At 46.6% G+C, this 18,328-nt stretch overlaps 1 protein-coding gene across 1 annotated transcript; it reads right to left on the minus strand.

Annotated features, from left to right (window-relative positions):
* Positions 1-1,398: 1,398 nt before the first annotated feature.
* Positions 1,399-16,946, minus strand: elp2 (elongator acetyltransferase complex subunit 2). The gene is made up of 22 exons (XM_068747090.1): positions 16,815-16,946; positions 16,623-16,701; positions 16,245-16,315; positions 16,032-16,176; positions 15,573-15,650; positions 15,260-15,324; positions 15,092-15,158; positions 13,201-13,347; positions 12,945-13,040; positions 12,318-12,418; positions 8,141-8,272; positions 7,686-7,835; positions 7,141-7,332; positions 6,894-6,963; positions 6,661-6,756; positions 5,675-5,732; positions 5,284-5,356; positions 4,949-5,141; positions 3,702-3,823; positions 3,369-3,511; positions 2,612-2,725; positions 1,399-2,100 (listed from the first exon to the last, which is right to left on the minus strand). Exons 1-22 carry the CDS (start codon positions 16,944-16,946, stop codon positions 1,890-1,892), a joined length of 2,535 nt encoding a protein of 844 aa, XP_068603191.1. The 3' UTR covers positions 1,399-1,889.
* Between the last annotated feature and the right edge of the window lie 1,382 nt (positions 16,947-18,328).

Here is an 18,328-nt window from a genome sequence, read left to right on the forward strand (position 1 = left end):
TCAAGTACATCCAGACATCTTTTGATCTGATTGGTCAACTCCGGCCCACATTCGTGTGTTCGATTGATTGATCTGTGTAATGAAATGGGGCGGAAAGCACAAATGAACTGAATGAAAGTCTTAGGTCTTCTACTTCAAGTTGTGAGCAAATGGAGCAAAAAAGAGATGATTTCTTTTTTTTGAGAGAGAGAGAGAGAGAGAGAACATGCGCCCACTTGTGCTAATAACTTATCCTGATGGATGACTCATTCACAAACCACAATAAAGCCAATCCTGCAAGTATTCTGCAAACACATAGGCTCCTGACAGCGCAGCAGAAAGTAACCCGGCGCAGTTTCTCTGTTCAAAGCATGTCTGACACATTTTCTTTGTCTTTTCTTTGTCTCTCATGCAAAGGCAGAAATGTCATGCAAATTTGCCATGCAAATGCTGGGGAGGGGGAGGGGGGGTCTCAATTTGCATTAGAATCAGTGATTATTTGCCTGGGAAAACACTGACACCAGCACAAAAGCCTAATGTTACATCCGTCTTGAGTATTAGCTCACTCGGAGCCCGTTCTGCTTCTGACATCCCAGCAGCCTTTTGTTAGTGCTTATTACCTGCACCAATGTGCCACATTTTATCTGATGCGTTCAAGGATTTTCAGACGAGACTGCTAATCCCTCCTCATCACCACATTACAGTAATCTGACCTCATCAAGATGAGCGGCCAAGGGCACGCCGAAGATAAAGGAGCGTATGCCCCAAGTATTAATGTGCTGGTTATAGAAAAGAGCCAAGATGGCGTGGATCATCTGTTTAAATTGAAGCATCACCCATGATGACTTTGTAATTACATTGTTATATATGAGGCAGACGTTCACATGATATATGGCTGCGTTGTCCCAAAAGCTCATTTCCCCGTTTGAAACGTTTTTCTAGCGGCGTCTGCGGTGTGGGTCTGACTGATGCCGCCGTGCATGCAAGGATACCCGATGAGAAAGAGAGTTATGGCCGGAAGTTCCAATCTTCTTCAGATAAATTCCACGGCCGACACTCTCGGCACTCGGCTTGGATTCTGGATCACTTCGGAAATGTTTAACATTGCAGTCAATGGAGTTTCAAAATTTGTTCCTCAATTTCTCGGTTGATTATTGACCGATGTTTATGGAATTTGACACAGTCGTGTACGGTGGGGGCCTCTATCTCACAGCCGAATTTCATCTAGATCAGATCCAGATTGTGGATATTATCGAGATTTTAAATGGCTGTTAATTCATTCATGCCATCTTTTTAATTAGTGCTGTCACTGAGCCGTGTCTTTGTAATTCTGTTGTGCACTAACTCGGTAAAAATGTAAAACAGAATAAATGTGGCTTGTTGCGATTCATTGGACTCATGCAAGTTTCAACAGTCGAGAGGATTTATTTTCATACGGATGCGAGCAGCCAAGAAAAATAAAATATTTTGGAAAAGTAATAGATTTGTGGGGAAACAAATGCACACAGACGTCCTAAACAACAAACAACCAGGGAAAAACATAATAATAATCTTGCTTTGCAACTAACACATCCCTTCATTGTATAAATATCCAATCGGATGAAGCGCCTTCATGTGATCCGTCGACATCCAGCAACTTCATCCTCTCTGCATCTAAAACTATGTCCAAACCCCCCCCCCCCTCCTAAAGTGGTGCCGCTTTCTGCAGCTTGTTTCCACCCACTGAGACCATGCAGCTGTGTGCAGACGGACTGGGGGGGGGGCACACATGTGCTAGGGGCTTGTCCCGACTGACCCGTGACTTCGCTGGCTGTCAGCGAGTGAGCGGCTTGCCAACAAGCAGCTGTTGCCTCGGTGCAGCAATCAGGCCGGTGGCTTCAGCCTCTCTGCACGGAGGAGACGTAATAATGTCAGTGCTGCCGGTGCTGGAGAGTCCGCTTGTTGATGCTGAAGATTTTGACAGAGTGGTCGTCGCCGGCGCTGGCGAGCTGCAACCAGGAGCTGTCCTCCTCTATTTCACTCTCTCTGTCAGGCTGTCCGGCCTCCTTGTTGTTCTCTCCGTTTCCTCGGCTGGTCCAGGGCCTCCAGCGGAGCCGCTTGACGGTTAAAGAGTGACTTTGTCTGAGAAAGGATATGTGGTGAAGGGAAACAACAGGACAGTCCTTAAACATGCCTCACATCCAAATGTGTAAAAAAGGTAAATGGACTGTACTCGTGTAGGATCGAATGCGTCTCAACCGACGTTGGGAGAAAAGTACAAGGTTGAGGAAAAGATAAACCAGCCTGGTTTCAAGTCAGACTAGTTGATAAAGCCGTCTGAAATGAGGACACTTCTTCATCACTTCCTGTGTTCTCTGGACAATGACTCGCACACCCTAATGGGATACCACACACAAACACACACACACACACACACACACTGGTTGTGTGTGTTCTCCTTCACAAAGGAATGAAGTCGTTCCAATCCGGCAGCCTGCTGCCATCTTCTGCATGAAACACAGCAGCTGTCAAACTAAAGCCGCGCCGCAGTCGTCTACGTCCGCTGCCAGTGGTCACTGGAGGACTCTCAAAGTTGAACTTCAGATGAACTGTGCGTGTGTGTGTGTGTGTGTGTGTGTGCTTTAAAGGATACGAGCTATCCGTTTCTCCACAGCTGCTCCAGTCATGTCCTCCAGCGGGCTCCTGGCCAGGGCTCCACCTGTACAGCAAGATCCTGCCACACTCCAGGCCCACTGCAATCAAGTAGCTGGGTGATGCACACACACACACACACACACTTTTACAATGCAGCAGATCAAACCGTCACTGGCTACATACATTTCAGATGTACTCTTCTGGATCTAGATCCGTAGCTATTGCAGATGCAACAAATCCCTTTCAACTGGATCTGTTTCCTCAAGTATTAAAGATGGAACAAATCCGTTGACCTGCTCCGATCTGGAATTGACTCAGCTATGAGACGGCGCTTGTTGGAAATCTCTATCTCTAATATTAAATGCACAGCAGGCGGAAACGCAAGTGTACCCCCATTTTTCAAAGAAATCTTGATAATAGTCGCAATCCAGATCCGATCCAGATTAAATTCGGTGGTGAGATTGAGATCCCCACCCAACATGACTGTCAATTTCCATAAACAATAATCAACCGAAATATTGAGGAACAAAGTTTGAAGCAGTGATCCATAATCCAGGATCTTATCTGGATCACCAAAATGTAATAATCTTTTCCTGGTAACATTCCCAACATTTCCTGGACATTTCATCAAGATCCATCTAACATTTTGAGTTATCTTGCTAAAAAACAAACAGATAAACGGCAGTAAAAACTTACGCGGAGGCAATAACTATTATTGACAAATAGGTGAGTAAGATTGTAATTGTTATTTATACCCGTCGTCAGGGCAGAGCAGGGGGCAGAAAGCCACAGCGGTAGCAGAATCGCCCACGTCTAAAACAGATGAATGTGGTTTAATCTCAGGAAGAAGTGTGGCGTCTTCAGAGTCCTCTGATCTGCACAGGCCCCACACAATCACCTGCACACACACACACACACACACACACACATACAAGACGTGCATGAGCAACAAGCAACAATGTCTCAGGTTTCAACTGGTCAACGTGAAGCTGACTTTCACAAAAACTGCAAGAACTGGTCGCCGAAGCGTGACCAATGTCAAGGAGACCTCCCCCTTTTCTAGATGTAAAATAAAAATCAAAAATTACCTTCTTATCCCGACTGGACGTCACAAAGTATTTGCCGTCTGGGCTCCAGTCGCAAGACCAGATGATTCGGCTGTGAACGGCTGTGTCCTTCCCCGTGTGTGCGCACAGTGAGAACTGGGGCTCTGCATGAGAAAAGAAACACAAAACAAATACAGAGACAGTAAAGTAAAGAAAAAAAGAATGGCGCCAAAGTGAGCAATATCAGCAAACCCCCGAACTCGACACACACTTGTTCCCATTTCATTCAAAGTACAGCTCGGCTCTGTGATCACAAAGGCTACGAGCAAACAAGCCAAGGAAACACAGGACCTCGTTCCAGCCTTTCATTTCAGTCAGTTCTTCTTCGTGAGCCGCTACTGTTCATGTCGCCCGTTATTTCAAAGCCCAGATTGGTTTTTCCCAGGGAGCCTGTTTGTACTCCGCCGCCTGTCTGTGCGTCCACAGTAGCGCACGCACACATACAAATGAGTTGCAATGTGCAGTACACAATGTTAAAACCAGCGTCGACACAAGTGCACGAGTCCATGCACTAACACCGCCTCTCTATTTCAGCAGAGCAGGGGTTGCGTTGATGGCTGTTGCTCCTCCTGCTATCGATGCCCAGTCATCAAAAGCCCCATCTTCTGAATGACCTGCGAGGAAGAGGGGCGAAACGGCGATGAAGGAAAGGAGACGGAGGAGCCGAGCGTGGAGGGAGTCGGTTTGTTTGATCAGCTCTGGCTTTGTTTAACCTTCCCAGGTGTGACTGGTGAGATGCTGTGTGTGTGTGTGTGTGTGTGTGTGTTCTTCACAATCATCTTGAGTGATTCAGCAGACAACCAGAACAGACTGCACCCAAAACCTTCTGCTCCCTCCCCGCCTCTCTGACAATGTCATTCCTGCTTCGGCGGAATCCACCGTCCAACATCCAGGAGTACAGGAGCGAGCAGGAGCTGGGGGGGGGGTCCTCTGAGTTTAAATGTCTCTGGATCGGGCTATTAGTCTGCGGTGCTGGGCTCCTCCCCTATAAATAAACTTCCTTTCTCTCTTGGGCCCTCCAGGAGCTGAATGAGGAGGAGCACATCAGCCACAAGGGGCACCGGTCCACCCGTTTCATTTTCATTGCATCCGAAGCAAAGAAGTTAAGCTAAACAGACAAAATGACTGATGAGATTTGCTGTTTGCGACATGGCCGGATGACGGAAGGCTGTGGGGTTCGTGTCCGGACCTGTTCCCGGGGCGATGAAATCGCCCCCCACCCGCCTCACCGGGACTCTCAGGTGTGGGCAGGCTCCGCCTCCACAGAGACCAGGTACGATCACGGGAAACCGCCAACAGGTGCCTCGAGTCGGGGGAAAAGGCCATCTGGGTGACGGTGAGGTTGTGGCACGCCAGCGACTGCAGCTGCCGCCATTTGTCAGCGCTCCATATCAGGATGGCGGCGTGCTCCGCTTGAGATGCCTGGACAAGACGGTTCAGGTACGCTAATCAATACATTGAATATCAATGACGCGACATCCAGCTGTAAATGTGACCAAAATGAAAACAAGAACTCGCATTTTACTCGTGAACCTTCAGTGGATGACCTTTAGGAAACACCGACCTTGCATGCAGAGGCCACCACCGTCCCGGCGCGATCCGAAGCCAGACAGAACGTCTCAAACCCGTGCCCGTACCTGGAGGGGGGGGAGAGACAGGTGAAGGACAGGTGAAGGAAGACAACAGCAGAAACTGCTTATGGGGGGGGGGGGGGGGGGCACGGAACAGACATTCCTCTGCAGCAATAAGGTAAGATCATTATTATTTATGCCGTGAAACTCATTTGGCCATTTACTCTTCATCATGCTTCTATTATACACAAAATGATTTAGGAGAGGAGGGGGCGATGTCTCTAAAAGGGAGAGGCCGTGCGTAAAAATGAATGAGGGGACTGGGATTTTATGTTGTCTGCAGAAATCTGGAAAGGGAAGGTTGAGTAGTTCTGGAATACTCACAGCTTCTGGACCTCAGGCCAGAGTGTGTTCTGGAGCAGATGATCCTCTGGTGGGGGCTCTGTGCACACACACACACACACACACACACACACAAACACAATTTAGAAATCCATGTGAACTGCTTCTTTGAAATCCCTGCGTCTCTCAGCACTTGGCTTCCATTAAAACCCTCGGCGCTGAATTGCTTCAACCCCAAAAAAACTATTTAGAAACAACTGCAGCTTCGTCTCTTATCCGTAACGGCTGCTGACTTTGAGGGGGGTCGGGGGGTCGGGGGGTCGGGACTTGCTCCAATCCCCCTCCCTCACATCACGGGCTACATGTTGCCGTGTTTGTGTTGCATGTAATTGAAAGCTAAAACACACTTGTCTCTTATTGGTCACCAGTTTCCCCTTCTTCTCCTAATTGTTCACACACCCCCCCCCCCCTCCCCCCCGCTCTGATCCATAAACTAGCATTGCAGATGAAGCAGTGGCTTCACTGGTGGCACCCTGAGACACCCTCGCCCGGGGCTTTGAACGCACCACGCGCCGCTCTATTCATCCCACAGCCATTTCCCATCTGTGCATTTTCTACAATTAGCTTCTCTATTTCTTCTTCTCCCGAACGCATCCATCCCGTCTCACATTTGACTTTTGCTACTCGTTGCAAAACCTTTTTCTTTTCTTTCAGTTTCTTCCTCCTGACACCAAACACAATCACACCCCCTCTCCTCATGTCCGGCCTTTCCTCCTGCAATGCCATCAGCCTCCAGCAGACCTCAGGCACTGTGGGAGCAGAGCAGTAAACTAGAACTGTCCGTCTGCTTGCATATCTTATTAGGACAGCCAATGACAGGCAGGCAGGAAGAAACAAAATGCACACTGAGGCTGCAGAGTGAGTCGCAATGAGGGATTTAAAACAGGCCATCGGCCTGCAGAGGGACACGGCTTAAACCAAATGTTTGCTGAACGGGTGTCGTTGAGTGTGCCGTGGTTTTATAGTACCTGTCATGATGAGCGGGTGGAAGTAAGACTCGTGGTACTGATCCGATACGCTTCTGAATTGCTCCGTTTCATCGCTGGTTTTGGGGATAAGGTCGCCTGTAAATTAAAAGGAGATTTCTATCAAATTTCTACATCGCATTACATTAATAAAAAACAATGAAAAGTAGAAAAGAAGCTTAATTCAATAAAACGACTGCACTGAGCTCAAAAAAGTGATTTTTGTAGTTTTAGACCTTGAAATACGGCCTTGTTGGACAGACCCAGCGCAGGCGTGCTGGCTCCCTCTGGAAGGCTGGCAGAGTCCTGGCAACAAGCAGAAAAGCCAACAGACAGACACAAACTCTCTCATCGGTAGCTCTGGGAGATGAAGGCAGTTTACTCAAAAAAATGATCCCGGAGAACGAAGACGAGGATGAACTAGAGGTCCGATCGCCGTGCAGAAGACTCATCTCCTAGATGAGACCCTAATCCGACACTCACACTCGACGTCAACAGCTTCTCTCTTGCCATCCCGGAGATGTCAGCAAAGTTCTCCACAAAATTGCGAGGTGCCTGGAACACGCGTAACACCTTCTCATCGGCTCCAGACACAAACTGAAACCTCCCGACTGGCGCCAGACACTGCATGTCGTATCCGTGGATCTGCGGCCTTGAGATTTCGTGCCAGGTTTCCTGCAGGGTGGAAAAAAAAACAACAGATCTGCTCACGTGGATTCCAACGCGCTGCAAACGGTTGCCATGGGGATGGGGCAGTATTTCTGGCTATGGCGGAAGTGGCAGATTCACCAGATTGACCAAGAACAGATCCCATTTGCTCTGAGTCGAACCTGTACACCCACAACCGGGACGATTTGTGCTGCCGTGCAAAAACCAGAACCAAAACCCAGACAGACCTGAACTTGTTGCTGTAATTGTCGTTACACATAAGTCAGCGGTTGTCTCTTGAAATCAGCACCAGGATTAGCCCAGTGGTTCCTCTCCTTTGGCAGAACTACAATCTCAGAAGTCAAAACGCATTCATTTACCTTTTGGGAATCTGGTTTCCTCCATGGGGTGAAGAGTCTGGTGGTTTGGTCGGAGCCCACGCTGAGGATGAACTCACCCTCAGGATCCCAGCTCAGGTCGTGGACGGCGTTAAAGTGACCCGATATGACGACTCCGGGTCTCCAGTCTCCCTGGTGAGACGGCATAAGAACGGTTTACGACACTCAGCCTCCAACTTCCAACTTCCCCCATCACTGCTTAGTCGTCACATGCTGATAAACGGCGTTGTCTATGATTGACCGCTGCTAAGAGCTTCTGATTAAGATTCAGGCGTTTACGTCTGAGAAGTCAGATCGTTTTAGAAGTATCTGCGTTAGTTATCAGCACCTTCAGGTTTACCTTCTAAGCGGGCGGAATTGAAACGCAGTTATCTCTTAATTTATGACTTCAGACCCGCAACTCTTCCTCAGGCCACAAGCAAGCTTCTGAAGCTTACCGCCTTGTCCTGGTCTTTGCACCAAAGGTGCAGCGCTCCGTGAAATGCGTGAGCGACGATCATGCAGCCGTCTGGACTCATCTGGCAGCCGTAGAAACCCAACGTATTGCCGCCGACCTCTCCTACACGTACCTGTAATGGAAAAAGGGAAAAGGAACGTATGACGAGGTTGCGAGTTCTTCCTCGTGTTCCAGTATCTGGCCTTTTTGTTGCTGTAAACACCCGGGGAGCTGTGCAAAAGCTGTGTTCAAGGCCCAGCCACTAACGGCTGGATGGGTGAAAACAGGAAATTGCAAATTAAGCTGACAAGTCAGAAGAGAAATTATGCAAAATTGGATTTATTAGAGTCGAATGAAGTGTTGTGAATGTTTTTTTTAGACAAATATGTCTGGTACAAACAAAAGCAAGTGCACTGCAGGGCATCATGCTAAAGGGATAATAGGGAAAAATGGCACAGCTTGAGGAAACATGAGGATTTACATAAATTGGATTTGGGTGAGAGCCTGCTGTGACCTCCGTGTCACGGGCAGAGGGCAGTTCTCATTGACAGTGAACGGTCCGGGCTTCCTCTGAATAACCAATCCTATTTTAAAACACAAATGGCTTCACACACCTGCCCAATCTCGGATACTTTGCATTTGCAAGTAAACAAAATTCTGTGTTGGATTTGGTGTTATCTAAATCACTACCTAGCCCATTTGGATTTAAATGAAGCTATGTACATGTATTTGTTTAGACTCTCTTTGCAGTAGATGCAACTCTCATTCAGTTTCTTTTAAAAGATTGCATTTTGCAAAAGAGAAAACATGTTTTTTTCTCATTAACAAAAGAGTCCATGCAAAGAAAAGGTGGGAAAGATAAGCCAAATTCAAAGATGATACAAAAAAATGTGTTTCACTCATCCTGTCACTGACGTCAACATTGATGGTAATACAATAACCATTGGATTCAATGAGGGACAACATGTAAAACGTGGAAATTCATCTAAATATATATAATGTGAATAAACAGTTATTATGCAACAGTGACATTGGTCTGCAGCTATCCTTTGGTATCTGACCCTCAGCGCGAGTTTATACTAGCCGGTATTCTGTTGACCAGGGCGACTTGTCGCTGCCCTGAGGAACGCCAACAATTAGAAGCTTTATCAGGACCTGGCCTCCCTGCTGGAGGTAAAGTTGGCCCGGAGGACAGATCTATTCAGATCAACAGGAGAGCGCCGCCGCCGGTCCTCCGGCAGCACCGCGGTCCGTGTCTACGTACAGATATACATGAATGTAAAATCGCCTCCATCTTTAATTAGCAAGTGCCTTAAAATTAGACGAGGAAATGCGAGACGTGCTAAATTCACATTCCGGATTTAAACTAAGGAAAGATTAGCCCGTTATCTTCCCTTAAACAGGAAGGTGGAGCGAGAGCGTGTTTAGCTGAAGCAGTGGCCGGAGGCATGCAGCGGCAGACACACACAAGGATGAGCGGCATGTTAAATACACACACACCCTGAAAAGCCACACACTCGCGCATCTTATCGGTGACTGTTTACTGTATGTGGAAGAGAAACGGTGTCCTAAATCATCCGACCCTTTTAGGGAGTTCTTCTTGGTCATCGTCGACCTTCAGAATCAGGCCCGTCTGCAGGCGGAGACGCGGCAGAACTAATGATGGAGATAAAGGCATGCCTCGACTCTGAATGGCCCGATCGGAGAGATGGAGGGGCAGGCGGAGGAGAGCAGGGCAGTCAGGTAGAAATATACAGACGGTGAGATTGAGAGAGAAGGGGGTGCGACATTAAGCAGATTCATTTTAGAAATCTGCGCACGAGAGCCGGCCGCAAATCATGCAAAATGTCACTGGCGGAAAAGAGCCATCATCGATCTTGTTTATGAGAGGGGGAAACAATATGGATGGACCACATGCCGTATTGCCAACCGAGGAAATATAGGGGAGGAAAAGAGACAGGAGGGATATATCATTCCTGGGCAAGGAAGAGCGGGAAAACCACTGGACGAGTAGCCAAGCTGGGAAAACCCAGTCGGGAGCGGGAAATCTCAAAACCACCTCTTAGACTTGGAAGTTTTTCTTCCCGCCAAAATGCTCTTGATCTTCCCGACACGTGGTTGCTGTCAGTCATTAAAAACGTTTAATTCAAACTCCTTTTTTTTAATCCAATCTTCGATTATAGTAGCAGAAACGCACTCCTGGCGAGTGTTAATTAAACCCCAAATGTTAGCCTAGCCTCATGAAGCGCTTCATATCAGCACTGGCTGATCAGAGCCGCAGGGCTAGCAATAATCATCCTCCTTAATTGGAACCGACTTCAGAACTCATTGGTTCTTTCTTCAGTCCACTCTTGCAGCAAGTCCTAGGAAATCCACCTAATGGCTATCGTGCAATCCTGCCGGCAGACTGGTTCAGGTTCAGACCGGTTCCAAACCCCTGGATCGCCATCCACATCTGGAGTGGCTGCACCATTCCAAGCTGAAGTTGTCCATTTTTTTTCCCTTTCCATTAACTGGCTGATAGTCAGTCGTCCATTAAATAGCTTCTCTACTATCCTTACGAACAATTCCACTAGAGGTCTTTGCTGACCTCCAGTGGTTTACCGTTTCTTTTTGATTGAGGGAAGCACAGATGGACTCCAGGACTGTGTGACATTATTATAGGTTTGGTCCACCACGCCTTACCTACACCTGTCCCTGACGTTGGGTGCAGCACTGCACATTATTTAAACGCACAGTCTTAAATAAGGGCTTAGTTTATCGAGTGCACCAGCCCAAGTCTGAAAATAGAAACTGACAATTCCTGCAGGCGTCGTCGCGCCCGCTGTGGTCAGTCTGAGATGTTAATTACCAGTGTGTCTCATTAGTGAGAGACAGCAGCGGGCCCTGCCCCCCCCCGCCAGCCCCACACTCCACTAAACCGCACCGCTTACAATAATCAGCATGAGGTAGTGGAGCACGTCTTTATATTTAAAAAATATTACAGTTAAATTAATACAATAAAATAAAAAGGGGGGGGGGGGGGCTAATTAAGATACACATGACCGGTCTGCCCTTCCGACGACTTCAACGTTCCTTACAAAAACAGTTTGAGATTACGGTTTAACAGTTGTCACTGTTGCACATGTGCATCTGTGTGTGTGCGCGTGTGCGTAAAACATAGCATCAGAGGATACACTTCCTTTGTAGATGGAGAACCTGTCAGTTCAAAGGGTTAGAGTCAGACTTGTTCAAAATAAAATATGTCCAGAATATATAGAAAAGACTTTGAATAAAAAGGTTTGCTTCTTCATTTTTTGGACTGAAAAAGAAAAACCGGAGCTTTTTTTTTAACCCTACTGTTGCTTTATTCTTGCACTGAACACGTCTTTTTGAGGAGAGGAGTTTGTTGAATCCGCACTGGCTTCGGGCCTCAATCATCACCCCTTTGTTGAGGGAAGAATCGAGACGTTCACGGTCGCTTCCGTCTGCGTCCTTTGCTGCTCGTCAATGTGACGACAAAGGATGAGATCAAAGGTGCAAAAAGATTATCGAGTGCAGAATCTGACTCATCGCTTCGCGGCGTGAACGCACTCGCGGTGAACCATTTTGTCAGAACGGGACGTATGTGTGTGTCTTTATGAGATACAGTTCATGCCAACATGTCGCGTGCGTGTGTATGTGGATAACGTGTTCCTGACAGGTATGTGGAAAGTTAATTTGAAGCAAACCTCAATCACCTTCTTTTTTAATATATATGTATATATATGAGCTGATGGGAACAGAAATGTGTTGTCTCTGTCATCCACGCTTTAAATTTAGCCCCACTTTGGTGCAGCAGCAGCTGGTAGGAAGTAAAAAGACAGGAGGCGGTGGGGGAAGGGGGCCAAAAGGGAAGTGGGAGAGAGATAATGTGAGAGGGATGGACGGAAAGGTGGAAGGACAGAAAAAGAGGGGCTTCAGTGTGAATGAGTGGGGGGGGGGGGACAACCTCTGCTTGTCTAAACTCACAGCGGCGCACCGAGCTCACTGTCCATCCCTTCTACTGCCGACGCCTCAATGTCAGACGGAGAGGAGACCAAAGACAACGCCCCGCAAGCGGGAGAGAGGGAAAGCTCTGGGAGGGCTCAAGATCCAGATCGTGTCAAGAGTTGCTGAAAGCGGTGCAAGCAGCCATCTGTATTCGAGTCGGCGCTCACCTGCTCCACCCAGACGCCAGATCCCTCCTCAGGAGCCCAGAGGATCATGGTTTTGTCCATGGAGGCCGAGAGCAGACTCAGAGGCTGCTGCAGCTTCCCGCCTGCAGAAGGAGAGTAGGAGATACGGCTAAAACCACAGCGCACAGTCAATACTAACAGATGTTTGACAATAAAATAGCAATAATAAGGAAAAATAAGCAGAATTAGTGCGGAAGGAATTCGCTTTTTATCCTTTTGATCTCAGTTCCCTGTAGCGCCGTTGCATGGTTTATAAAGATGGGCATGTTTTTGTCTAGTGTTTGCAAACGTATCTAAATGTGTGTGAGCTGATTTGGTTGTAAACTGTGAAAGCATATTTAGCATGTCCGCCAGCCTCTCTTGAGAATCAACACACTCGCTTTCAACATCCTTTTTTTCCTGTCACCATCTCTCGACACCGTTTGTGAGTAACAGCATCGTAAAACGAGGCCCCTCAGCTCAGGGCGTGATCCATTTACTGCTTATAGGGGAAGCAATGCATGATGGGAAGAGGTGAGATGCGTCATGGAGCACTACTAATATCAGAGCCTCCATCTGCAAGTGTTGGGAATAGTGAGGAACTGTTTCCATGGTTTCTCATGAAGACACCTTCGTGGAACGGAGGACGCCAGTGGACGCCGTAGACCCAGTTCTCATGGCCTGCCAGCACCGTCTCAAGAGACACGGCAAACTCCAAAGACGCGTCTGCAGGAGGAAGACGGCGAGGCAGGAGGAAGATTATGAGTAAGTCAGCTTTGAGCTATTCTAATGAAATAACTATACATTATTATGACTGACCCCCCCCATTAAACCATCAAAGAGCTCGTACCCTCATTTGCATTTGGCTTTTTTTTTTCTGACCCACCTCTCTCCTTCACTTCAAAAACGTCCTCTTTCATTTTAATGATGGCGTCGGCGTCCTCTGCGGGGGCGTCTGTCCTGGTTTTGGCTAACAGCCTCCACACCCTGATGAGGCAGTCCTGAGAGCAGCTGGCTAATAAGAGCTCCCCACCTGTAGGAGGCAGAGGGGAGGGGGGCATTCAGAGTCATCTTACACCTCCCCATCTCTGAATCCTAATTCCATCTCCTCTGTTGCGGCTAAATCAAATCTTCTATCGTTATTATTTGTGGCGTTTTGACACAGTTAAAGCAGCAAGCTGCAAACAGAGCAGTCATTTCATATTATATCAGCGTACAGCCGGTACATTTAAGTTCAGAGCAGCGATGGCAGAGGGGAGCGTAGAACACATGCTACCGCTCTGGCCTCTCGGGGGCAGCGTTTCATTGGCTTTCGCACAAGTTGCTGAAGCTGGCACTGCAGCTGAACACGAGCGATGGGAACCCCCCCTCCCCTCCCCACACCCCACACACACGCGCTCTGCTGCTCCTGCAGATTAAAAATAACAGCGATAAATAGGAATTACATCAGATATCTGAAAGCAATACACCTTTTACAGGATGCCCGAGTTGTGTCACCAGGAAGAGTTCTTTCTGACTGAGCCTGTCACCATTATTTAAGTTGATGTTCACAAGAGTGCACGAGGCACACGGTGTCACACTGCTCCCAGTGGTCAGCTCACATGCAGCTGGTTTGTGTTTTCTTTTTAATCAGCTGTGATGCATTTAAATGACACTCTCTGTGTAATTCGTGTGGATTCATCCGGTTGATCCTCAGAGGATAAACAGAAAGCAACTGGGCTTCCATTTTAGTCTAAAAGGCGTTTCACCACTAGACAGGTGGTTAGCACCGCCAGAGCTGTTGGGCTCACGTCTGCCATTGACACGCAATTTAATTCAAGTTTATAATTAAAAAGAAAATAATAATTAAATTCCCAAAATATTGAAAGGCAATGATTCACTACAGGCTGCAAATTTTCTATTCAATAAACTGAAAGATTTTTTTCTGCTTCAAAAACTTAAGAATTTAGCAGCATCCTCAAACTATTTACCAAATCTGAAAAGATTTCCATTTAAATATTTTGAGGATTTTTTTTGTTATACTCCAGTAAAAAAAGAAAAATTTATTAATTCACAGCAAGAACATTTAAGGGATTTGCAGCTTCTAACTGATTTCGGCTACTCTGAGAAAACAAATCATGACTTGGGAACTAGGATGATAAGACATAATAACAGACAACAGCATCACACTCTGAATCCCGTTGTTTAATAGCGATGACAAACGGCACCTCGAATGCCGCAATTTGCATCTTCCAAGTCATAAAAGAACAGAATGATTTATTTAACTCCCGTCACTGTGGAGAGAGCGCTTTGTTTATATGATTTATCCCGGTAGGAATAGCAATCTCTTTTGAGACTCGCAGCTTTCCGGCGTGGAGGAGTTTGTAGACGGTGACTGGGAGGTAGACACCGGTGGACGAGGACGGTTAAAGGAGCTGACATGTCTTTTACACAGTCAGGTATAAAGTACCCTGGAAGAGGGTTACACAACTAACGGAGGCTGGGTTGCCATGCAACACTGTGGAAAGCACATCAGATGATGAAACCAATCCCAAAAAATTGACAAAGAACTTAGAAGCTGCCTGTCTTAAAAACAAACAAACAGAGAAATGCTTTATTTTCTTTTTTAAGAAGGATAAAATTAAAATTAATTCCATTATGTACAGGTAAAATATATATGTATATATATATATATATGCAGCATTAGACCCTTTCTGCTATTTATGCTGCATTCAAACTGAGGCTAACGTTTTGATGCTGATTTAAGGATTTCCACCGATCAATGAAGTGGCACTCACCTGTCGACGCCCATTCCACTCCACGAACCCAGTCTTCGTGTCCTTGCAGTGACATGGCTTTCTGCAGCTGTCACGTAGCAGATTTACAAGGTTAAATATTTGCTACGTACTCTGGATGATAAAACGCGATGCGAGTCACAGAAAACACGAACGATGATCTGAGCATACCTGCCCGTCGGACAGCACGTACAGATGAATGTGGGAGTCATCGCCCCCACAGGCCAAAATGGGAACTGCAACATAAGAAGGTTAAGATTTCATCTCAACGTGCACACACACACACACACACATGGAGAAAGAAAGGCAGACGACACAAGAAGCCTCGTAATAAGGCTGAACTTTGAATTTCGACGTTTGGTCGAAGGCTCTAAGAGAGTGCTCCACACTGAGACAGATAAGATGAGAGGAAAAACCTTTTGGTGATTAAGTATTTATGGTACAAAACTTACAGGATGTGGATGTAGGAAGGGCTCCGGCTTACCTCTGCTACCTGGCAACAGCGCCAGAGAGACATCCATCCCGAAGCTGCTGCCAAACGATAAGGTATGGAGGCAACGGGCTGAGGAACCCACACGCACAGGGAATTAAAGCTTCGGGCATTCCAGGACTAATCTTGTTAAACAGTTAATACATAAATAGATATTAAGGATGGCTTTGGGTCACGGGTCAACCGCAAAGCATTCCTTTTGATTGATCTGCAGAAAATCATCAAAATAGACTTCTTTTCTTTAAGGCTTTCAATCTGTCACAATCAGGCAGGATGACACAGATCAAATATTTTTATCTTTTATATTTCAAATTGAAAGTCTAAGAATGGAAAATCTTTGAAAGAAGTGTGTTGGGGGGGGGGGGGGGGGGGTTGTAACTCATGTGTTAAACAAAAATTATAAATAGGGTATCACAACAGCTCCACAAACATTTGCACGTTTACGTCTCTCACCTTCTTCGGCTTCATTGCAGAGCCACAGTTTGACCGTGGAGTCGGCTGCTGCCGAGGCCAGCAGGAGTTTCGAGTCCTCCACGTAGATGCCGTCCACGGCGCAGACTGAAGACGTGTGGCCCTTACATTCAACCGACCGGGTAAGCTGGAAACAGCGGAGTTTAATGTAAAGATATCGACAAGGAGAGGGAAAAAAAGAAAAGCGCAACTGACCTTCTCATTGAGAGCCGCCCAAATGATGAGCCGATTGTCAGAGCTTCCTGAGACGAGATGAGTCTCCGGAGCTGCAATAGAAACGACACCTCAGACAGCTGAGGTAAAACACACGACTTATGGCTTTATGACTTATGGCTTTGTGCACTTTTGGTCTGGGGCCACGTTTCTGTTTTTTTGTTCATCTCTTTGTTGCGGTTTTAAAAGATTTAGTGACGCAACGAAGAGATCTCGTTGGAAACTGTCATTTAAGCCCAAATAATCACGCATGCGCATTCTGCTGTTTATGTGTAGCCGTGACAAGCCATGTTCCAGATACCATGTTAACTGATGACCTGTTGGGCAGATCAATCAGTCCCCCACCCCCCCAAAACTCACCAGAGTTTTCTCTGTGAATCCACTGGACAGCGTTCACTCTACTCTTGTGTCCATTCAGCACTTTGACAATTCTTCTCTCCTGAAGTGACAGCAAACTACTGTTTAAATCCAAGTCAGCGATGGCTGCTCTGATTAGCTGTAGTGTTTAACGACCGTAAGCTTTACATGCGATGCGAAGACAGATTTTATTACCTGCGGGTCGTAGAGAGCCACGGAGTTACACGTTCCGAAAGCAATTATCCCTCCACGACCCCAAGAAACAACATTTGGAGTCCTGTTTGCGCAGCAGGCTACGTGACATGTTTCAAATACGGGCGCCGCCATCTTGACAGACAAACTGCAGTGTTACTGTAAATGTGGTTGTAGCTAAACAGACATGCTCATGGTTCCGCGTCCAACGACGTGTGGTTGAATGCACCATTTATACATGTTTATTTATTAGAAATTGTTTCACACACGAACCTGTTGTACTTGTACTGTATTTTTATAAAGTTAAATTGTCTTTGACTGACGTAAACTCTAAAGCGTTTTAACTCACTAAAGTGCACTAGTGCGTAGTGGCCACTAGGTGGCAGAACACAATCATCGAAACAAAAGAAATGATCGCAACTTTTGTTACGGATGCTGTAAATCTTAAATCAATAAAATAGAGTGCAATATAATTGAATTCATTATATGCAAAATAAGATTATTCATTACTGGCATGAGAAGATATTCTTCTTTACTTTCCTACCAGGAATCAAAAGTGAAACCAAAACAGAGCTGGTGTGAATTTTGCGGGGTTTTGTGGGGAGGTGTCAGCATGATGGATTCTCTGAGACTGACCCAAATATTTGTAGCTGTTTACACTTTATAAATGGGGAAATAACAATACCGTTAACAGCAAAGAAACAAACAAACAAAAAACCGCACACAAAACCAAGTCTGCGATGACAGTTTGGATTAAGTTATTTTGAAATGGCTCCATCAACAATCAAGATGCCACATTAGACACACACATCGCTGTGTCTAACTGCATCATCTCTTTGTTGGCTGAGGGCAGCCGGTCGCAGCTGAGCTGTTTGCCCTGGGGCACTTTGGATTGAAAATGGTGGAAATGGCAGATTTGTCACAAGACGTTTCAGGGGGGGGGGGGGGGGATCTGATGGCATCTGCAAACCCCGTGAGACAATAAGATAAATGACTGTGGCAAAGACAAACAAGGATATAGCGGCAACTAAAAAGAGGATGTGAGAAGTGATGGAGGAGGGGTGGCGGGATCCTTTTTGGCTTGTCTCCGAGGGCGCTGACTTGTGGTATCCTACATGTGACAAAAAAGAAACAGACGCACTGTCATCAACCATTAAGACGGAAATAGATTGAGCGCCTCTTGCTATTGCTGTCTCTCATTATTCCGTTTCAGACATGGCAGATATGGTGAGACGGGCTCTCCGTGGAGGAGATTCAGGCCTCTACACAGCATCTTAAGAGGCTGATGGCGGAAAATGCCGCCAAGCATAGATCCTGCCCTATTTATTTTTAGTCCAATAATGGCAGGTTTCTGTGAATCTTTAGCCATCTCTCTGTACCACGGCTGATTCCATGCCTTGACTTAGGGATGGGGGGGTCATTCAAGGAGAGCACACTGCACTCTGCATCTCTAAAGCTGCCTTTCTGTGCAGACTGAAAACCAGATATCTTATAATCAGCATGCTATAAAATAGCTA

Source organism: Brachionichthys hirsutus, chromosome 13 (genome assembly GCF_040956055.1).
Source record: "Brachionichthys hirsutus isolate HB-005 chromosome 13, CSIRO-AGI_Bhir_v1, whole genome shotgun sequence".
NCBI lineage: Eukaryota > Metazoa > Chordata > Actinopteri > Lophiiformes > Brachionichthyidae > Brachionichthys > Brachionichthys hirsutus.

What these genes read in the sequence shown, in the direction of transcription:
- elp2 (XM_068747090.1), bottom strand. Translation starts at nt 16,946, where the DNA reads ATGGCGGCGCCCGTATTTGAAACATGTCACGTAGCCTGCTGCGCAAAC. An exon ending in GGGCGGCTCTCAATGAGAAG is followed by an intron (nt 16,177 to 16,244) that starts GTCAGTTGCGCT and finishes CGCTGTTTCCAG; the next exon opens with CTTACCCGGTCGGTTGAATG. An exon ending in CTGGCGTCTGGGTGGAGCAG is followed by an intron (nt 8,273 to 12,317) that starts GTGAGCGCCGAC and finishes TTTCCATTACAG; the next exon opens with GTACGTGTAGGAGAGGTCGG.